The sequence below is a fragment of the Drosophila teissieri genome, chromosome 3L, assembly GCF_016746235.2.
Source record: "Drosophila teissieri strain GT53w chromosome 3L, Prin_Dtei_1.1, whole genome shotgun sequence".
Taxonomy (NCBI): Eukaryota; Metazoa; Arthropoda; class Insecta; order Diptera; family Drosophilidae; genus Drosophila; species Drosophila teissieri.
The window spans coordinates 5,138,886-5,160,739 of NC_053031.1; the positions used below are offsets into that span (position 1 = coordinate 5,138,886).

Sequence of the window (21,854 nt, forward strand, 5' to 3'; positions counted from 1 at the left end):
GGCAAAACTAAAATGTCAACAAAGACCAACTAACTATGCAATGCTATCAATATTTCAGCTGCTAATGATGTCCATAGAACTGATGAAGTGGGCGGGAGGCACACTGAGGCACACAAAAAGAGACAGAATTGTATCGAAAATTCACAATTAAAAGGGGTGACGTCTCTTGAAAATTCATCAATCGACAGGGACACTTGCCCACGCCAATGGACAGGACTCTGCCATTACAGGGGCTCATAAGGAGCTTAACAGCAGCCCGGTTTGGCATATCCTTTGGCCTCGTTCCCCCGCTCTCCACATTGCCACATCCTGTGGACAGCGCAAAGCTTTTAAATCCCCCTCAAAGGACAGCTGCCGCCCTCCCCCCCTTTTCGGCCCTCCTCGTCCGCAGTTTCCTGCTGCAACATTCGCCTGCTCACTTAACAGAAAAGCTTTCACGAAGCTTTCAGCGGCATGTTAAGTCGGGCAGCAGGCGATTTACATTATTCAAACATTGCCCAGCACTTTCAGCTCTGTGTGTTTGTGTTTGCTCAGCGCCCGGGTACAGTGGTCGCTGGCTAGCAGGGAAATCACAAGGCGGAAACGTGCCTGGGGCGCTTTCGCCACTAATGGCCAGGCTTAGCCTGCGTATCAATTGGTAGTAGTCAACCTTTTAGAGCGCCTTTCCTCTTCAGTTCCATTGAATTTATCTAATGGCTTCATCATTATCATTATCACCGTACTTATTTATCAATGGTTGCCGTTTTTCGGGCAGCCATAGAAAAGGCATCACATCGCCGGCGGCCACAAACACATTTGCGATGGAAAACTTGGCTGTCTTATCAAAACACAACATCTACGCATACAAACACCCACACACACACTCGTACACACACACACACACACACGTGACGGAGGAAAAAGTGGTTTCTTGCTAATCGCATTTGGCCAAGTTTTTGCTCTATTTTGCACAGAACCTTTTCTTGGGGCTTACTTTTGCAGTTTGTCGATTGCGGCCGGGAACTAATTGAAAGCTGGCCTGAGCTGCATTAGTCCGAGATTTGTGCTCGCATCACGCATACGCCACGTTAGCCCCCCGTCATCCCATCCACATTACGCATACGCACTGTGTGCGGTGCGACAGTTTTACTTTTATTATCATGTGAATGGGGCATCCCTTTCTGTTTTCATTTCGGGCAACTGAGTAACTGAACTGAGTGACTGAGTAACTGAATAACTGAATAACTGAATAACTGGTATAACTGGGTAACTGAGCAACTTGTGCGGGTCTTAAGGGGGGGATTAACCAAGCGTTTAATCGCAGCTTGACACACAAAAGCACATAAAACACTCACTCACTCACTCACTCACTGTCTGACATTATTGGGCCGCTTTTGCCCTTTTATTTTATTGACATTTACTTGCTTAACGTGCTTGTAGCTCCTCTTTTATTGTTATTATTATTGTCGCGTTGAGTTCTGGTTGAGCTGAGGCTGCTTGATTGTTGTTGCTGCTGATTGCTGCTCGTTGCTGCTGGTTGCTGCTGGTTTCTGATTGCTATTTGGCTGTCTATCGTTCACGTTCAACAAAATTGCAATAAAGCGAATTTTTCCACACGTTGCATACTTTGGAGCGCCGCTCACTCACACACACACACTCGCACACACACACATGCTGTATGCATGTACATGAGAGAAAATTGCAGTTACTGCCGCTCGATGACTGAATTTTAAAACAATTTTTTATACACAATTTTCCATTGTGTGGCGGCGTTGCGGGGCAGGAAAACTCTTTTGCAGCAAAGTCTGTGGCTCGGCTCCTTGCTGGCCCCGGAAACTTTATTTATTGCAATATTTTCGTAAGTTGCAAATCTGGCACGCGCACGCACACACACGTACGGTATGCGTATACGTACGTAGAGGCACACACACCCACACACGCTTCCCGGAATTTCGGTTGATTATAAAACGACAGAGCAAAAGTTAGCGCATCGCCAGCAAAACAGCAAAACAGCAGAGCAGCAATGACAGCGGCAAGCGGAGCGGAGCGCGAACGGCACTGGGAAAATCGCAGCAGCGGGAAAATCGGCAGAGCAGCAGAAGCAGCCGAAAGCTTCTCTTTCGCAGCTGGAAAACTGAAAAGCCTGGAAAACCAAACCGATTCGAGCCGAGAAAGTCGAGAAAGCCGAGCCGACCAGAGAGCACGGCCAATGCGCATGCGCCGCAGCAGAAAAGCTGGAAAAGCCTGTGGGGGAAAATCGAGGGGCAGCAAACTTGTAGAGAAGCAGCAGCAGGAACAGCGAGTTCTCCCTTTTGTGTGTCAGTGTAACAATGGAATGCCCCTTCTGCTCCGCGCTCGCTCCATCGAGATGCAAGTAGAGTTGCAGGCCTCATTAGTGTCAAGGCGACATATAAATTTGGCACTAACTAGACAAATTCCTTGAGTGGCCAATTAATATGCAAGTGCCACGCCCACTGGGCGAAGGTGTAGGCGGAAGGGGGAGGGATATATACTATATCATCATCATCGTCATCAACGCAGACCCATCTATCATCCCAGAATGTTGGCGAAAAAGGAATCAGCAAAGCAAGAGAAAGTATTTCGGGGCTTTACATCCTGTTGTTGGCTTGGGAGTCCTGCGCCTGTCGTCCTGCTCTCTAGGTGTTCAACTGTGCCTGTGTGTGTGTTAGTTTGTGTGTGATTGTGTGTGTGTGTGTGTGTGTATGGCAGTTTGTTTTTAATCAACGTTAACTGGGTCAGCTTTGGGGCTGCAACTAAAAATATCATTTATGCTGCATTTGACTTTCCCCCGCTCATATGCCGCGCCGTTTTTCGGCTTTGAATAAGCAAATACATATAAAATATATACCTATGCCATATTTATACACACGTATGCATATATATACATATATATAGCAAATATCAAGGATGTAACAGCGGCTTGAGCTCTGCCAGACTTAACATTGGAAAGGTAGAGGAGTCGGTGCTGTTAGTGTTACAGCTTCTGTTGCTACTGTTGACCCAGTTGGCTCTCTATAAATAGCACAGCCCACAAAGGGGCGGGTCGTGGGGTCAAAGGGCGTAACGGGATGGAAGAGTGGATGGAGTGGGGAAAGTGGGAGAAGTGGGGAGTTCGGGGCTCCTGCCGCCAACGAGAATTTGAATTTGAGCAATTGATGTCGGATGCTGGCTTATGACGAATGCTGAGCGCTCCGCTTAGGAAAATGCATTCGCTGGGAATGGGAAATTGCATTTCGTGGCAGTCCGTTGGGAGTGGGTAATGCAATATTGGGCAGTGACTTTGCTGGCGACTTTTGCTTAAGGTGAGTAATCTAATATTTATGTAGGTGAGGTCAAGACAGCGGGTTCGTTTAGATACTCTCGGTTAAATTGTTTTCACAGTTTTATTTAATATTGTGAAAAGAAAAGGCCTTGAAGAAGTGCGACTCAAAAGTGGAAGTTAAATCTAATAATGTTCACAGTATTTAAAAGTGGTAGTTAAATCTAATCACACACAAACAGTATTTGCCTTTGATACTATCACTAAATCACTTTTGCTCTCAATTATTTAAGCCAACATCTTAAGGTAACATCTTGAATATAGGAGTAGAACAAGCATAGGTTTATAAAAGTCTATTACGATTTGAATGGCAAGTTAAATATTTTCTTATCCAGTATCTCTATTTCTTTTGAGACCTTTGTATATAAAATTAAATTTTATGTTCTCAGAGGTCAAACATTCGTTGACAGAGTTTGTGAATCATATAAAACTCCTTTCATTATATTCAGAAATAAAAAGGTGTGATTTCTCAACCTGAAGTTTACATTCACACAACAAGTAACAAGCTGGTATATTTGGCATAGCACAGAAGAGCACTCACCTCTGATGATGTTAGATAGCACATCCTTGAATCGGTGCTCTCAATGGAAGCCTGTTGAACAATTCCGTAGCGTGACTCGCGATCGCTCAAATACTCTGATCGCAAACTATCCTGACGTATGAACTCGGCACTGCAATTTATGATTCATTATAATATTATATAATGTAATGCGAATAGAAATGTTAGCTCACCGTTGTTCTAGGGAATCGGCACGAGCACTCTTGTATCCCGAATCGTTGAGACTGCTGTCCTGTCTCAACGAAGGCAACGAGTCCCAGGGCGAACGTTTGTGCCCGGAGCCAGGAATCTGCTGGGTCATCATGCCATGTCCCGATCCGGATCCAATGGTGGAACTACCGGAACGCCAGCCATCGGAGTGACGGAACCACTGGGCCCGAGCCGATTCTCCAATGCAAGAGGCGCATCGCGAGTTGGAGAAACTGAAAGATGAATCCACAAAGTTGGCTTTCTATTCCCATAGTACTAAACAATTTATCTCACCTGGAATTGTGATCCGATAGATAGCCACGATCGCGTTCGCGTTCCCGCTCCCTGATCAACTCATTGCGATCACTGTAGTAGCCATCACGATCGCGATCCCTCTCCTTATCGCGAATGGTGGACAATGGTCGATGTGGCGGCAATGGCAAAGTGGATGATTTCGCATTGGCTGTGGATAAGATATGGCAGGGAATGCGATTAGTTCAGTTCGATTTGCAAATACCAATTCAATCCTAATTGAAAGCATTCCAAAATCTATGTCAGGCAAATGCAATCGACTTATGGCTTCAGTTCGCATCGAACTGAGATCGGATGAGTACAAGCTAGAGCATTTCATCTGGAAGAGATCGTGCGGAATGGATCCGGAATGGAACTACTTACGCCTACGTAGTGGATATGGGCTGCGCTGGTTCGATCCGGGTAGGCTTTCAGCGAATTCTGATGATTTGTTGATTTGTCGATGTTGTTGTTGGATTGTTGTGGTTGGTTGTTAATATTGGAGTTGTTCGTGGTGTTGTTGGTTGTTGTTGATGTTCGAGTGTCGTTGGGCAATGCGAGGAGAGTAATGAATGAGCATTTCATGAAGTGACATGGATAGCAATTATGGTATATTGTTAAAGAACGGTATAATAAATATTAACAAATTACATAGACTTTAAGAAAACGAAAGATGAAGTTATAAAGTTTAAAGTTCAATGTAGTAAATAAGCTGGATATATAGGTCGTTTGAAACGGCACTAGTTTAAACAATCTTGTGTTAGTATATTATTTCTAAGGAAAATCCTGCTTAACCCATTTGAAAAGTTCAATAACTTTAGAATATATTTAAATGAAGTAGCTCAATTTTATGATTTAAACTATGAACAAAGTGCTGTTATTGAAATTCATTTGAAATTCATTGTGCCCTTTTCAAGTCTCTTTCAATCCTTCTCCATTACAACAGTGAACATTCCAGCTCCGCCAGCATTTTCATTCCCATTTAATCAGATTATCAAGCCATTCCGCGGCAATTCAACCAACCCCAAACAAAGAACCTGACTTTAAAGGCCCGCTGACATGGGTTTGATTGGCTAACTGACAGGTGGATGTGTTTCCAAGTGAATTGCACTACCCAAAAGCTAATTAAGAAAGAAATTCAATTAAGCGAGGCAAAAGAAACGGAATAACAAAATGCTCAGCTACCACAACAACGAGAACATAGGTGACCAAAGAGCTAACCCAAAAGAAATGGCAACAAAAACATGGTCAAGTCGCGGAACTATCGAGTTGACTCACCCAGATTCTCCATGCTCTGCGAGAGCAGGGCTTCGAAAGTGTGCAGACTATAGGATTCGGCATCCATGCCCTTGGCCAGTGTGTTCCTCAGATGCATCTCGTACTCGAGGAGCAGCCGCGAAGTGGGCGAGCCCGGAGTGGGGGTCACATTGGGTGCCTGCTGATGATGGTGCTGATGGCGCGAGGATCGCTGCGGCGGTCCCTGCTGCTGCTGCTGCTGGGAGTGCTGACCCGATGATTGCTGCTGCCCGTAGGATTGATCCTGGTCCGAGTTGCCATTGCTGGAGCTCGGAGTGGTCGCATAGCACTGGTTGTCGAACATAACATTGTCCGAGGGCGGCGAACCCTCGATGCAGCTGCGCTCCCGCTCCAGTTCCAAGTACAGATTACGTGGCGGATAGCCGCGTCCGATTTCATGCGAGGATCTGGATGGGCAGCAAAAACAACATCGTTAGGCAGGCGAAATGCAAACATACAAAGTACAAGTGCACCAACCTCGAGCCGGAGAAGCGCGACGACTGACTGCTGGCACGGCCCATCGTGTTGTTGTTCATCATGTGGTGGCCACCGCCGCCGCCGCCGCCCATTCCCATGCCCATTCCATGCTGGTGCATGTGCGGCGGGTGGCCCAATGTCTGGGCCGCATTCGCATTGTAGTAGTTATAGCGCCGACGCCCCATCTCCGGCGAGGTCACCGGCGACTCGGTGCTGGGCATCGGCTTCAGCATGCGCTTCAGCGTGCTGGTGTCCACGTTCATGTCCTCGGTGCTCTTGGTCTTCCGCCGGGTGTTGTTGTTGATTACATTATGCTGGTGCATGTCGTGCGAGTGCGCGTCGCGTGTCTGTGGGCGGAGAGTGGGTGTGGCAGGTGGTTAGTGGGTGGCACAGCTTGTTTGCTGCACACAGCGAAAAGGTGACCCAAAAGCAGGTGCTAGTGCTACGGCAATTGGTCCCTGTTCGGTCTTAAATTGTCTGTGATTCTGATCTGATTTCATTCTATGCTTGAGTATTGAGTGGGACTTTTAAACTCCTGAGTGCCTTGCAAGTGTATATGGAATTTATGTGTGGAAATACTGTATTTCTGTAATGTTCTAGTCTCCTATTTCGGTGCAGTGTTTCGCAGTCAACAACAAACTAACCATGTCATCGCCAAAGTCCTTGTTGCGGGTGCCGGTGCCCTTGGAGGAGGAGGTGCATGTGCCCACGCTCTGGTGCAGTCCGCCGCCGGCCTGGGTGCCCTCGCTCTTGGAGAGATCCATGTCCATTTGGCACGCGGCCGGGTCATCGTTGCCCACCTGTGAGCCCACATGATTCTGGCCGCACATATCGGAGCCGACGTTGCCCACGCCGGTCACAATTACGCCCGGAGTGTTGGTATTGACTCCGCTATTGGCCACATCCTGTCTATCCTGCTGACCGCCCTTCATCTGGCGCGGCAAGGTATCTAATGGATGAAAATTCCAGTTAAGATGGGTTTTTTGCTTAGCTAGATTCGGGGGAGTGGACTCACCTGCTCCCTGGTTGGGGCCAGGACCACCGCTGGCCACGTTGTCATACAGCGAGGTGCTGCTGACCGCACTGATCACTTTTCCGGAGCCCACCTGCTGCTGGCCGTCGACGTCGGTGATTCGGTGCGAACCAACGTTACGCGGCAAAGTGGATGAACCTGCAATGAGGATGGCGGTGAGTTTTGATGGTGGTGGTGATGCGGTGGTTCTTGTCGCCTAGTCGCTAAAGCACTGAGTAGTACGCAAATGTAGCTTGGGTGTCGGAAAATCATAATGGAATCAAATCAAGAAACGGGCTAACTCTCGCTTCTGGCGAGGATTCTCATCGACGGGGCTATCGCTCTTCGTCTTCATCTTGTGTGTGTTTATCTCGGGATCTTATGGAGTAGTAATCTCACCTCTAACACGGGGATCGGTTCGCAGGCGCGCATACTGCTCGGCGGACATGCAGGTGCACTGGGGCTCCTGGCGGACGCGCGACGGCGACGCCGGAGTGCTGAGCGGCTTTCGCTTGGCCTTCACCTTGCCCTTGCCGGGGGGATCCAATTTCAGCGAGTACGACGACGAGGCCTTTCGTGAAAATTTGAAAGAAGGCGACTGTAAAACGTCGCACTATCATTAGGTTAGTTGATTGGGATTACAAGGTTCTGTGTGTGCGGTTTCTCCTCATTCTCAATGTATCTCTGTCTCCTCTCCTCTCTTTCTCTAACTATTCGTTTAACACCCAGTTAGGATATAGGTAGTAATATCACCTGGGGTTCAACTCTCCGCGGAGATCTGTGGCACGAGTCCGCAACTCGGCGAAGTCTAGGCGTGTCTGTGTGTTTTCGTTTAGCAACGAAAGGATAGTGTTCTGAAGTATCTTAGAGAACAACTTCTACGAGTAGCAATTGGTAGAGGGTGCAGATAGAAGAGTTTGAAGCTTGACTTTGGGTGCTGAAAGCCTGGATCTACTTGCGTACAACAGTATAACTAGATAGTGAAAGCAGTTTTCGATAGAAGAAGTATTTAGTTGAGTGTGCGGCACACAAACGAGCTACTGGCTGGTTCTTGAAACTTAAAGCAGTTTGGCCTTTAGGTATCTTCTCTTAATCTATTTTGGGCGCTTGGCGCAGTTTGTCAACTGATAACTAGATAGTTGCAGTTTGGTAACTGATAACTTGGTAGTTGCAGTTTGGTAGCTGATAACTTGGTAGTTGCAGCTTGGTAACTGATAACTTGATAGTTGCAGTTTGGCAACTGATAACTAGATAGTTGCATTTAGGTAACTAATAACTAGATAGTTGCATTAAACGACATAGCTCGGTGTTAGCTGAACATTCACTTAGCCTAACGTTAACATTTCTTTTGATTATACAACTTTGATTGGGGTTAACTTGAACAATTTATTGTAAGCATGTGCGCTTGCTTGAATATAACTTATTTTCGTTTCGACTGGATTCGATTTGGCTTGGTTTCAGAAACCTCCATGGAAGCCGCCTTCGAGGCGATAAATGATGCTCCAAGAATATATATATATGCTATATATGCTATATCTTCAACTACTGCTGGATCCTAACTAACAAATCTAGCTCTCACTGGAGTGATGCTGATTTGGATTTTTGAAAATTGCTTCGATTCGTAAACCGCCCACTTGCATGGGATCTTGGATTGGGGGAGGATGGATCAGGATTCTCGGGATGGGGGGATCGGATTAGGGCTCGTCGGAAACGGATTGTAGGGGATAGGTAACGGTATTGTAGTAGAGGATACGTGCGATTGTTTTAAAGCGTTTTGCGTTTTTCTTTTGCATTTTCATTTGTACGATTCCACAGTTATTTACATTGTTTATCGATCATCATTGCGTTCGAATTTTCAATATTTAATTTACAGACATTTGCATTCAGTTATTATCGGAAATTTAGTTTTGGGTTTTTTCAGTTTTTTGGTTTGTGGCACACGTAAAATGCAAACGAATCGATTTGAAAATATATTTATACATAATTATATATTTAGAGAGTAGTTAAATAAAATTATTGTTAGATAATTAAAACATTTCGAAGTAGGGGAAACGAGGGTTTCATATATAGAATAGATTTCATATAGAATCGAGGTGTACATTCAGAATGTTTTTAGTTGGGGCATTTTTTTTTTGAGGTATTGTTATTGTAGTTGAGTTGTTGTTGAGTTTTGTTTGTTGTTTGTTGGAGTTGAGTGTTTATCATTCATAAATTTCGAAAGAAACATCCGTCGGTTTTTTTTGCATTTTGGTATCGTTAGTTTTTGAAAATGTTTCGAATTGAAGTACGAAATGAAATGCATTAAAAATGAAATATTTCGAAGGATTTATAGTTTTTGAGGTTTGGCGTGTTTCGACAATGATTTCGAAAAATGATTAGAAGAGAGAAAAAGAAATGAAAGAATATATAATATAAATACATTTAACAAATTTTAGTGTGTGTGTGTATGTGTGTGTTTGTGTGTGTGTGTATGTGGCGTGTGTCTGTCTGCGTTCAGTGTTATCGGATAGTTTTCGTTGCTCATCTTTGCACTTGGATGAATCACATATACAAATGAGTCCTAGGACCGGGAACTTCAGGTGAGAATTCTGAACACTGATAGTGAAAACGAGAGTGGGTGGAAAACTGGGGGCTGGTGGGTGGTGGTGGTGGCGGTGGGTGTGGTGGTGTTGGCGTTAGTTGGGTGGCCTTGTGGTGGGTGGACACATAGAGCAGAAAAGTTTACAACAATTACGACACTCAGTATGTGGTTGTTGTGGTGTGGAAAACACTTACGAAAGGATCTTACACATGCCCGACATTGCGGATTGAACAGAGATATTCGTTTAAAGGGGTTCGTAAACTTTTACATGTATATTATTGTTATTATAGTAATAATCTTTTTCGGCGATCAAACGACACTTAGGTGAAACAGGAATTATTCAGTGGTGTGTGACTGTGTTGGATGTACACTGTACACTGTACACAGTGGAAAGGAAATAATATGAAGCGATACTAACGTATTTTTTTACAATGTAAGACACCTGCAACAAATGATGCGCAAAGTAAGAAAAGAAAACGAAACAATTATTAGACTTGGCTAGTCCAGATAGTTCATGTCTGACTACATTATACTAGAATCTATATATTAATAGGCGTATGATAAGTGTGTGTTCATCGATGGGTTCTAGTTTCAGTTGGAAATGTATCTGTTTAGATGATAGCTTCATGAGTGAGTAGGTCAGAAATTAAGTACCACAGAGGGGTAAAGTGTAACAGAACTTATTATCATACTTTGATTATATTACTCTAGGGAATTTATACAATTTATATGTTAAGTTCATAGGGAATGATGGGTTATATACATTTTTGGAGTTTCAAAAGTCTCGTAGGATGTTCTAGGAAATTAGAAACGGACAGATATTTTTCTAAGCTCTTTATATTCTTTATCGTATTTTTCTCAATTTCTGACTACATTGATATGTTTTTTTTTTTAAGGTACATGTCTCTGTATGCGTGTTGTGTTTTCATGTGTGTGAGCGTGTCTATATAAATACTACGATTATACTTTACTTGGCCAAATTTCTCAATGGGCATAAACTAGAAAACGAAAAACGCAAAACTTTCACATACAACTCAATACAAAATTTGGGAATCGAACGAAAAACTTGTCTTAAATTTTCAGTGAGCCAATTTTTTTCGAATCGTCAGGGTTTTCAACTAATTAGCGAGTACAAGGACGAGTTATGTAAGAGTGAGTGAGTATTTTTGAGAGTTTTGGGTATGCAGGGATATTCACTGTGACGGTGATAGTAACTGTGTTTATGCAAAGCCGATTTCACTAATATCGTTAATGATTTTAAAGGTATATTAAGAAATATGTTCATAATGTCTTGAAGTAAGTTTATTCAAAAGTCGGTAGACTTAAATTTCCAAAAATATTGAATCAAATTTGTTCTGTCAAAAGTAAAAGATATTTTTAATCATTTGGATGTTTTTGACATCCCACGGTCAATTTGAAATTTGCAATATAATCATTTCGTGATTGGCATAAACGTAGTTCGTGACTATGTGACTGTGACTATGACAGTGACCGTGACTCTGCGGTGATAGTGAGCGAATGAAGAGCTTAATTATGATTTCATCTTCAGATTGTTCGAGTGTTTGCGGCACTGAACCTTGAGATTGATGGTGGATATTTAGAGTACATAGCAGCTAGAGAGATGGGTTTTATATGCAAAGCAAACATCAACTGGCTCGTAACCATCGTAATCATTATTATCATTATTATCGTCGTCAGCGGCAGCATCAACATCAACATCAACATCATAATCATAATCATAATCGTTATCATTTTAATCGTCACCATCTTGGTCGCCACCTTGGTTCTCTCAGTGTTCTTTCTAGTGTTAGTCTCTGTGTGTGAGTGTGTGAGTGAGTGAGTGTCATGAGTGTTTTGTGGGTGGTTGGTTCGGTTTTCTGGTTTGGTTCTAGTGGTTCTGGTGGTACTGGTGGTTCTGGTGGTACTGGTGGTTCTGGTGGTTCTGGTGGTATTGGTGGTTCTGGTGGTACTGGTGGTACTGGTGGTACTGGTGGTTCTGGTTTTGGCAGTGGTTCGGGGTTGGTGGCTCAGCTGAGTGCTCCAGCTGGCGGGCATGATTACAGCTCGCCGGCCGAACTCTGTTAGTGTTGCTGTATTAGTTGTGGGGGTGGCTGAGGTTTATTTTTTCGGTATCGGTATATCAGTTGAGGTTGGTTTTGAATTAATTTTCATATATAGATAACCTATATTTTTTTTTTTTGGTTTTTCTTTGGCTGTTTTTGTTTTTGCAAATATATAGATTTTTTTTTGGGTTTTGGCATGGTTGTTGTTGGCGTCGCTATGCGAAAATGTTTGCTTTGCCAGACCGTAAGAGAATACTTACACAGCACTCGCGGAATTGCTTGGCATCGATGGGCGAGGTGAAGTTGAGGCCCCAGGTGTCGTTGGTCATGGGATCCTTCCAGTAAACGAAGCACTCCGATGCCTGGCCAATGCGTGTACCTGCAAAGTGGGTTGGCATTTGGATGGGAATGATCCAATAAGTTAATCAGAGGACTGAACGCCCAAGCGATGTGCACTCACCTGGCTGCACAAGTCTCACGTCGAGTATCTTGTCCACCTGACTGTTGTACGCGGTGATGTGAAAGATGCACTCGGGCGAGTCCTGAATGCAGGTGATGTTCACAGGAACCAAATCCTCGGACACTTGTTGCCATTTGACGGTGCCGGCTCCGCTGGCTGACACATGGAAGACCTCTGCCCACAACCTGAACGAACTATTGTTGGTTAATTAAGTTTCAGCAATGGTTGGTAGTTGGTAGTTGGTTTTTGAGGTGGGTCGTTTCGAGATTCGATTCCGATTCGAATTTGGTTTTAGATTTGGTGCACAATTGTTACATTTTTGGTTTTGGTTTTCGGGTTGGAGAGGAGAATATTGGTAAAAACAAACAAAGGAACACATTTTGTTGTTGTTATAGTTGTTGTAGTTGTAGTTGTAGTTGTAGTTGTAGTTGCAGTCGGAGGTAGGAAGGAAAAGTTGAAGCAGGATACATTTGTAGTTGTTGTGGTGGTTTGGAGGTTTGGCCGCATCAATTTGTTTTGTGTTTGGTTTTTTTTTGTGGTTTGAGGTGTATATTTGTTTTGATTTTGTCGTAAGTTGGTAAATTGTATTCATATTTTTTTTTTTTTTGGTGAAAGAAAGAAAAACCAGAAGAAGAAACAATTAGTTGGTTTGAAACAAGCTATCGAAAGAGCGAATTCAATTGTGGTTCAGTTGTTGGTAGTGGCGTTGGTTGTTTGGAGCCCTCGTTTTCGGCAGTCAGATAACATATAAACTGTTCCGAAAGTTTTGAACCATAACCCACCTCAATAGATGGCCATCGCGGCGACGGGAACTTTGCCAGGGGGAATCCTCATAGCGATAGGCCTTGCGCATCAGCGGGGCACAGGAGCAGCTCAGTTTGTTACCCATGGCGCAGTTGGCGCAGCTAGCCGCAGATCCTGCAGAATGTTTATGGGTTTTGTATTAGTTTCTGGCCGGGATTGGACTGGGACCATGTGCTCACCTTTACCAGAGGCACCCCGATGTCACCACATGCCGCTCACGTCCGCCTGCGAGAGCGCCTGTCCGCGATTCAGCGACTGTGAGCGCTGGTTGTGCCGATGGTTGTGGTAGCGACTCGATCGCTGCAAAAGATGCAAAAGAAATTAATCAATAAGTTTACTGCTTAGATACTCTTCTAATTCAACTACAATTGATATACTTTTAGAAATATATAGTTGTGGAAAGTAAGTATCTATGCTCTACACTCTTTTAAATTCTATATAACCCTAAGGCGAGCGATATAAACGCTGTGGGACGTTAAAAAACTGTGGTAAATACCATCTTTAAGCTGCAATAAACTTGGGAAAAACTCGAAATATCCGCAACGGGGGCCGCACAACAAGTTTCAGCTCTTTGGGTGCCCGAATCAGTGAGCTTAAACCGTTGAAGCAACCCACGCCACAGTTTATTATCATCAAGTCAGCCAAAGAGGTGCGAACGCTGGTGCAGCAATATTTCCCCCTTCGGTTGCCACAAAAGTTGTGTAGGTGTCAAAAACAAAAGCGATGCATAACCCAAGCCAAACGATGAAAAGCGGAAAATGTGCTTTGAAGTTTTCACGTTTGATTTTCTTGGACACCAAGACACACTGCCGCATACAAATTGCACTCCCCCAGCGGACGCAAAATCCGAGGTGAGATGGAGCAGAATTTATTTTTATGTGGATTAGATTTTATAAATATTCCCCAGACTGGCCCATATGTCGACCAGACTTGTTGTTCACTGGCACCGAAACACATGATAGCGTTATATATTTAGGTGATTTTATACGAATATACATATAGCTATTTTTGTTTACATCGATTGACCCAGAGGGCGACACACACGGACACCTGTTTGTTGTTTCTTATGAATCGGTTTTGGCCATTCAGTTGCCGGCTCCGCAGCGATTCGAATTGCGGTTTACGGATCGGGGCTGACGAGGTCTTGAAAAGGCCCAAAACAACATCACAAATGCACGCCGCAAACTCAACTGACTGACTGACTGACTCGCTGACTTACTCGCAAGAAAATCGAAATCAAAACGAATTTTCATCTCTTTTTTCCGATCTCTTGGCGTCTCGAGAGCGCCACATGCCGCCCACACACACATCTGTTTGTATCCAAGCTCTCCGGCCGCTCGAGAGATCTGATCATCGGAGAGATATGGTCGGCAACATGTGCACATGCGATCATCAAGTGGACCACCATGCGACAATGGGCATGGGAACGTGAATGGGGAATCCGGAGTGGTTATGGGAATGAAAATGAAATTGGAAATGAAAAGAGGAAAATGGGAAAAACTCGGAAAATGGAACTGTCTGCGCGGTTAGGCTCTCAGTTCGCGTGCTTGCTGCACGTGTTGTTGTCTAATTTATTTTTAAATCAATCAACTCTCACCACTCGGCGCCCTCATTAAACTTGCAATTGGGATCGTCGGTCTGACACACTTTGGGGCGATGAGCGACATATCGAAAGGGATCATCAAGTTGTTGACAATATGGGGGGCTTTTCAAAGGGTGGTTTCGGGAAGATGATCCTAAGAGGCTTAAGGGTTGGAAAAATAATTCAATAATGGCCTATTACTTTGAGAAATTATCCTTATTTCGTTAATTAGAACCTCTCACAGATCTAAGCCCAAATGTTAAATTTACTAAAACGACTGATTAATGAAACCCTTCTCAAGAGCAATACTACCACTACTTGTACCACTCTGCACTTATCATTTGGTGCCTTGGGAATTTATGAATGTGTTATTAGTTTGTTTGCTTTGCTTTTTATAAATAATACACACCTCCACATGGCCCCAACCATCGGCGTTCATTTTGGCGGCTGCCTCGACACTTTCCTTGGCGCCCATTGTTTTGTTTTCGTTTTAGGATCGCGTTCAGTTTGGTTGATGTTTTCCTAGGCAAATCGTATTGCCACACGCTCTGGCTCCGCAGGACTCCGAATTCAGGACTCTGGGCAGATGGGCTGTCAGATGTTATTTATTTTGGGCCCCAGCGGAGGAACAGGAGCGTCTGCGTTGTGAGGGCCGCAAGACTCGTGGGCCTGGCGACTCGGTTCAATGTATAAATATTGAGCGGATTGACGTTGACGTCGCTCCTGCTGTCGCGAACACACACACTCACACACACAAACGCTGGCGCAAGCAAAGGACTCGCTCTCTCGTTGTCCGTTTATTTTTTGTGCTTGCTGAGAGAGGGATGCTGGGTCCGTTGAAGGCGGCTTTCAATCGACTTTCGTCGGGTTGAACGTGCTGCTGACGTTGAAAGCAGTTAAATAATAGAACAGGAGCACGTCCCGTCCGTCCGTATGTGTGAGTGCGTTGTGTGCGTGTGTGTGTGGTATATCCTGCTGGTATGTCCTGGCCTATATGGCGTATACGTATGTCGAGTGTATTATTTATGCAGCAGAATGTTCTTTGCTGATGCTGATGCTGCTGCTGATGCTTTTGGCTCCTTCTCTGGAGAGTTTTACTCCTTTGTTTGTCCGTATGATTAACTTTTGTATATCTTAGTTGATTTTATCTTTTGTAGTTAAGGGTTTCCCCTTGCTTTAGTGCCTGCGTTTAGGATTGAGTTTGAAATTTAGTTACGGATCTGTTGTTTTAGCCTGTGGCCTTTGATTTGGCAACGCCTTTTGCGGCCCACCGAAAAATAGTTCGTTTTTGGCCTGTTAGTTCGTTTTTCGTATGTTATCGAAACCAATTTCGTTATTTATTAAATGATCACTTTTCACTTTATTTTTAGGAATTTTCGGTGCGTCTGAGTGCGATTTTCGACTGGAAATAACGAGATATTCCGTTTTTCGCCACGAAATCAAGCAGGATGAAGGCGCTGGGTATTTTCGTGTAGCCAAAATACCTACAAAACTTGACGAAGCCCAAACGAAATGTTTTCACTTGACGAAACGGGAGAGTAGCAGAGCAGTGGCGAGAAGAGAAAGTAGGCAAGAGCGGAGAAAGAGAGCAAAGTAGAGCAGGAGATGAGCGTCGAATTACAGCGACAGCCGAAAATTGCGGCCCCTCCTCCTGCACTCCTCCGCTCCTCTTCCTTCTCCCACAGGCTTATATTTTAATTTCGATTTCTTTCTTGGTTTTCCGCCGTTATCCTTTATTTTGTATGCCCTCAGCCTCTGCTTCTTCTTCTTCTTCTTCTCCTGCTTCTGCTCCTGCTTCTCTTCTTGTGAGAGTGTGTATGTGTGTGTGTGTGTCTGTGTGTGTGGGCTTAGCTTAGAGGTATGTGCAGTGGCTTCAACACCCCCCCTTCACCCCTCTCTTTTCGCTGCGTGTGTGCCTCAAAAAAGTTGCATAAATCACCACACCTTAATTTACTTAAATGTCTTTTCTTGTTGCGGAATGTTTGTTACTTGAATTTTACGTGATTAATTCATTTTCGTCTGCCTCGTGGGCGTTTTTTCCACTGGGGCTGAAAAGTATGCTACACTTTTTCCGCTTTTCAATGACGTTTCTCCGGATTATTGTTATTTTTTCAGCTTGGTTATTTACTTAGTTATTTACTATTTTTTGTGGTTCTAGTTAAAAGCTTTATTTTGTTTAGATTAGTATTCTTTGGAAGCAAGAAAAAAGCGACAAAACACAACCGTCGACGTCGACTTCGAAATTCGTTTTGAGTCGCTCAAATGCAGAGGGATGCTGCGACGCCGACTGCGCAGTCGACCGCGGCGTCGCTGCAACTGTTGGAATGTGTGCCACACACACACACTCTCGCTATTTTCTTGTTGTTCTTTGTTTTTTTGTTTTTGGGGTGGCTCTGCTCTTGTTGTTTTTGGCCTTTCGTTACATGTGCTGCTGTGTGCGAAAGTTTTAATGTCTCCCCAATGCACATGTGTGTGTGTGTGTGTGGTTGACTCGGTGTACGTGTGTGTTAATGTAATATTAATGTTATAATTTGCTAGGCGGAAAGGACAACGAACGTGCCGAGTTAGCGACATCAATAATGCAGCCAACAAAAACATAAAGAATAAAGGACAGTGAATTTAAAGGGGGTTTGGTGATAGGTCTGACTTAGTGGGGTGGGGGGTGGTGGTGCCTTTTGTTTTATTTTGCCTTCATGCCAATCAAGTGAGAATTTTCCGATTAAAGGATCAAGCCCAGCTCGCCTCTATTTTCCAACACTGGCCCACCAGGCAAAAGTTCTTGAACAGCACGTTTCCCGACAAAGTAAAAGTGAAAAGCAACATCAAAATTAATAAGTAGAAAGGATGCTGACGCCGGCGTCGCTGTCACCGTCGGCAGTGGCAGCGGCCGCGGCTGCGGCAGAGGCAAAACGTAAGAGAGAAGAATGCCCTATGCCCCTGCGCCGATTCAATATTTAACGAAGCTTTCGTTGAGTTAAGACAGCGACCAGCTGCAGCTTTTCTAACGGTAATTATTCGCTCTAGCCGCTTGCACTTTATAGTTTTAAAAGGTTTAACTAATGTTTTAGCGAGAATATAGTTTCAAATTCATTTTGTTTCTCAAGAAATGCTTGAAAAGCATATCCAGAAATAGGCGTGGCACAAAAGCTCCGGCCTCCCACTCATATCGGTTAAATACCGTTATCTCTGGCTTGCTTTCATCAGAAAACTGCATTTTGCAGCTGACGTCGGCAGAGCCACCAGCAGCGCTCCAGAAGTACGTCACAAAGTCTTGAGCAAAAAATTTCAGAATCAACAAAAAGTAGCAGCTTAAAAGTTAACCAAAAATTAAAAGGATTATATATTGTTGTTGTCTTGGCTCACAAATGCAATAATTGGCCGTCTATATGTATGTGTGTACTTGGGTTTTGTTGTTGCGTAAGGTTTTTAGGGCAACTGGAGGGTGTGGTTTAGGGTTGCCAAAAACTAGAGAGCATTAAGGGCTAAAGGTTAACCCTCTGAAATGAATATAACTGCATTTAACGGGAAAATAGCCGAAATATTGTTTAATTAGCCTCTAAAACACCTCAAATAATATTCATTTGATATCGGGGCTCCTTTTTGAGAGGGTGTGGTTGCTGCGCAGCTTCCGCTGCTCATCCTTATTTAGGTGGCGTGGCAACCCTAACATCTGTTTTCCGGCCAACCTGCAATCTCTTGCACCTTTTCATCTCGATTCATGTTTTTATGAATGAACGGCCACAAACATCAACAAGGGAAAAAGCTTTTTGCTGTCCGAAAGAAAAAAAACAAAAAAGGGTGTACCAAAAGCTATTGTGCCTCCAATCGTAACCTTATAGTTTATTACTTTTAATCAGCTTTTATACAATTTGTAACTACTTTTCAATTATGAAACTGTGTTCGTAAAGAAAAAAGTTTCCAGTAATTAATACTGCGTTTTTATTGCGTACATAAATTGCTTAGAGATAAATAAATATATTTATTCATCTAACATCTCATTTATTTAATTTGTGGTCAAGCTTACGATTTAAACTAATATTAAGTACAATGCAGTTCATGATTTAAGCCGCGCAATTCAAAAAAGGCACTAGAAAATACCACACAATGAACTGGTTTCCTATCGCACATCGCCTATCGATAGCTCAGTGTTGGTAAAGGCTAAGAGGCATCTATCGTTATCGGTCGCAGAGGAGCAGCGAATTTGCGGATTCAAGTTTAAAAATAAACAATTAATTAAATAATAAACACTAGGAAATGCTGGAAACCGGTGGTGAGGCTGAGGTGCTGGCCGGTTTCACCAGTGCGGATGTGGGTCCCGAGGCGAAGGGTAAGTAAATAAACACGCAGAAACGGCGGAATTCCCACTGCAACTTCACGACGTGCGAATGTTTCTTCCACAGAATATAATTTACTGCGCGCTGATGAGGAATATCGCAATGGCAATGTGGAGCACTCAATTTACTACCAGGTTAAAGCCCAGTTCCAGTCCACCGATCTGCGTTACCTTACCGAATCGGCGGAACTGGAGAACCAGCGTCCCACCACAGAGGAGCTGATCAAATCAGCCTCTAAACTGGAGAAAAAGGACTACAAAAGGTGAGATATCCTAACTTAACTCTTTTAAAACTCGTTAATAACATTATCGTTAGCAAAAAATTCCTGCAGAACATCATCAAGTATCTCCAGCAAATGGAGCAGGAGAAACCGCCGAAAAAGACAAGTAACGAAATACCGGAGTACCTGGACTTTCTAGAGGACGTGCAGGATCCTACTGAAGGTCTAACGCGCATCGTAGATAAGTGTAATAGTCTGCCCCAAGAGTGGTGTGTCGTCCAGCTCTGCAAGAGCTTCAATCCCGCCACCACCTACTCCGTTTTCAATGAGATTATTGCCAGCGATGGAGCCATATATCTAACTCTGCTCCGACACTGTAGAAGTCCCCAACTGGGACCGATTTGCCTGAGAATTTTCAGCGAAAATATGGTCAATCTCTTTCGGGAGTACAGCACTCTGGTGGAAAGATTTAGGCGAGTGGTAACCGTGGATCCGCTTAACATGAAAGGTAAAGAGGCTAAGCAGAAGTATTGGGAGGAGCTGAATGGTTTTGATACCTTTCTCCACGTAAGTACTAACCATTATATCAATGCATCTCATTATCATAACGCTATCTACTTCAGAAACTTCTCGCTGACTTTCGGGACATAATATCTCCGTATTCCTTTCTGTTCTTTGGCAAAAGATATGACTGCACTGTTGTCCAAAAACAAACCAATACCACCTACACTCGTGTTGACGATTTCTGTATAGTTAATCAATGGGGTTCCCACCAACGTGTTTTGCTTTCCCAAGCGGCTCTGCATGCCAATCGGCTGAACGCCGCAGATCTCAAACTCATCTGCTATGAACTGTCCAGCAACGAAAACGAGATCCAGTCGGCGTATGATTTGCTCAAGGGTTTGGCCGGCGACTGGACAGAAGTGGAGGAGCGCCAGCCTCTGGCAAGCAGAAGATTTCCCATCATCCTGGTGGTCGATGAGGTAGTGCATTTGAACTTTTATACCATACTTGATTTTAGTCATATTATTTGTGTTGTTTAGCGACTAGACCACCTCCATTGGGAACAACTAGTCACCGTCCAGGAATTCTCACGCGTCAAATCTCTGCACTGCCTATGGCGCTTGTTCCAGAATCACAAATCAAACATAAAGCATGGCTACTACACAACAAATATTAAACGTGGCATGTGTGTTATAAACCCAGATGCGGATTTGGTCAACTCCGGCCGCAGGTTGCGCAGCTTCTTTGAGTACTGGCTCTCCCAGTGGCAGCATCTTTTCGAAACCGTGCCCAACGAGGAGGTGATAGTGAAACAGGCCCTCCAAGCTGATTGCTTTGTGTAAGACATGATTGCAAAGGAACAACGACATTCTAATGCTTATGGCTTTCATTTTAGATACGCAGGTCACGGTTCTGGGCTGCAGTACGTCAATGGTCGCATAATTTGCCGGTCTCGCGTTCGCAGCGTGGTTTTTCTATTTGGTTGCGACTCTACACGCATGTTGGGCACAGGCCTGTACAGCGCATTATATGGAGCCCATGACTATTACCACGGAGCTCTCTGTCCTTCGGTAGTGGGCACTCTCATGCCCGCCTTGGATGGGAATATGGATACAGTTTCGGTGACAATATTGAGTCTTTGGTTAGCCCCCGGAGATAACAAAGTCATGCCGTGGACACATATTGATCGCGTGTCCTGGCTTAAAAATGGCATTATAAAAGGTAGGTCCTTATTTGGATATAACTGACTGATTTTAAAGATTTTTTCAGTATGCATGTTGATGTCTTTGACTGCTACTAATTACCTTATTATAAAAAATTATTTTCTTTTTATTCTAGGAAAAGAGGAAACCACGCCCACGATGGACGAACAACCCAACTACCACCTGGGCAGCCTGTGCTCGATCCTATCTCTGGTACAGCAAGGAAAAGTGGAACCGAATATCTACAACTGCTGCATTTACGTGTGTCGCGGACTACCCGCATGGAATTTGGCCGTGGAAAAGTTGCCTTTATAGTTAATTTCGTCGTGGAGTCGATCTCCCTAAGCAAAGTTTAGCATGTACAATAATATGATTTAATTGAACTACTTCATTCAAGTGGAAAGTGGTGCTCAAAAGTTTGCATTAATAGTAAATTTAAACACTCAGAATGTTAAGAATAAACTATACAATTATGTATTAAGAACAAATTCCGCAGGCACTTACCTTTTCTTAGTTTATTTGGAAGATTTTGTGATGTTTCCTTATGGATTTAGCACTTTCACTAAAGTGTCCTCGATTTCGGTTTAGTTTTTTGTTTAAGTAGGAGTTTTAAACATGTTTAGACTTTGTACATTGTGTTGTTGGAACTTTAAACCGTTTGAGAGTTATTTAGATTAATTGATTTAGGTTAGAGTTTTCATTTTCCTTAGTTGGAATCATGCCAGTTACAGAGTACAGATTTATTCTTACATTTGCCTGTGCAAGAATAGGGAGTGAAAAACATTAATTCCAGTACAAATCGCAATGTGGGTGAGGTAAAGTAAAAAAGGGAAAGTGAAAGTGTGGTGCAAACGACAGTCAGAGAGATAAGTATTGAATGGAAACATTGAGAATTTATAAAAATGCAATATAATTGAAATGCGAGTAAGGGATTATCCTAAACCCTAGTCCACGGGGCGAA

General features: G+C 43.7%; 3 protein-coding genes across 8 annotated transcripts in view; 1 reads left to right on the plus strand and 2 right to left on the minus strand.

The window, feature by feature from the left end:
• LOC122618216 overlaps positions 1 to 13,158 on the minus strand; it is an 84,516-nt gene extending 71,358 nt beyond the window's left edge. For 5 of the 6 annotated variants that reach the window (XM_043794471.1, XM_043794468.1, XM_043794467.1 and 2 more), the window contains exons 1-11: positions 13,030 to 13,158; positions 12,248 to 12,441; positions 12,048 to 12,166; positions 7,543 to 7,741; positions 7,147 to 7,302; positions 6,776 to 7,080; positions 6,132 to 6,478; positions 5,637 to 6,061; positions 4,362 to 4,530; positions 4,052 to 4,300; positions 3,861 to 3,990 (exon numbers count right to left, since the gene is read on the minus strand). In XM_043794471.1, coding sequence (XP_043650406.1) covers positions 3,861 to 3,990; positions 4,052 to 4,300; positions 4,362 to 4,530; positions 5,637 to 6,061; positions 6,132 to 6,478; positions 6,776 to 7,080; positions 7,147 to 7,302; positions 7,543 to 7,741; positions 12,048 to 12,166; positions 12,248 to 12,441; positions 13,030 to 13,136 — 2,400 coding nt within the window. In that variant the 5' untranslated portion in view covers positions 13,137 to 13,158. The remainder of the gene's footprint in view (positions 1 to 3,860; positions 3,991 to 4,051; positions 4,301 to 4,361; positions 4,531 to 5,636; positions 6,062 to 6,131; positions 6,479 to 6,775; positions 7,081 to 7,146; positions 7,303 to 7,542; positions 7,742 to 12,047; positions 12,167 to 12,247; positions 12,442 to 13,029) is intronic. The other variant, XM_043794476.1, reaches the window with a different exon arrangement.
• Positions 13,159 to 13,237: 79 nt separating this feature from the next.
• Positions 13,238 to 15,108, minus strand: LOC122618219. The gene is made up of 2 exons (XM_043794479.1): positions 15,043 to 15,108; positions 13,238 to 13,351 (listed from the first exon to the last, which is right to left on the minus strand). The coding sequence occupies exons 1-2, from the start codon at positions 15,106 to 15,108 to the stop codon at positions 13,253 to 13,255; spliced, it is 165 nt and encodes a 54-aa protein (XP_043650414.1). The 3' UTR covers positions 13,238 to 13,252.
• Positions 15,109 to 18,803: 3,695 nt separating this feature from the next.
• LOC122618217 lies at positions 18,804 to 21,381 on the plus strand. The gene is made up of 7 exons (XM_043794477.1): positions 18,804 to 18,960; positions 19,034 to 19,229; positions 19,283 to 19,754; positions 19,811 to 20,170; positions 20,231 to 20,529; positions 20,587 to 20,912; positions 21,030 to 21,381. Exons 1-7 carry the CDS (start codon positions 18,888 to 18,890, stop codon positions 21,206 to 21,208), a joined length of 1,905 nt encoding a protein of 634 aa, XP_043650412.1. The 5' UTR covers positions 18,804 to 18,887; the 3' UTR covers positions 21,209 to 21,381.
• Positions 21,382 to 21,854: the final 473 nt, after the last annotated feature.

What these genes read in the sequence shown, in the direction of transcription:
- LOC122618219 (XM_043794479.1), bottom strand. Translation starts at nt 15,108, where the DNA reads ATGGGCGCCAAGGAAAGTGTCGAGGCAGCCGCCAAAATGAACGCCGAT. An exon ending in ATGGTTGGGGCCATGTGGAG is followed by an intron (nt 13,352 to 15,042) that starts GTGTGTATTATT and finishes CATCTTTTGCAG; the next exon opens with CGATCGAGTCGCTACCACAA.
- LOC122618217 (XM_043794477.1), top strand. Translation starts at nt 18,888, where the DNA reads ATGCTGGAAACCGGTGGTGAGGCTGAGGTGCTGGCCGGTTTCACCAGT. An exon ending in TGTGGGTCCCGAGGCGAAGG is followed by an intron (nt 18,961 to 19,033) that starts GTAAGTAAATAA and finishes TTTCTTCCACAG; the next exon opens with AATATAATTTACTGCGCGCT. An exon ending in TAAAAATGGCATTATAAAAG is followed by an intron (nt 20,913 to 21,029) that starts GTAGGTCCTTAT and finishes TTTTTATTCTAG; the next exon opens with GAAAAGAGGAAACCACGCCC.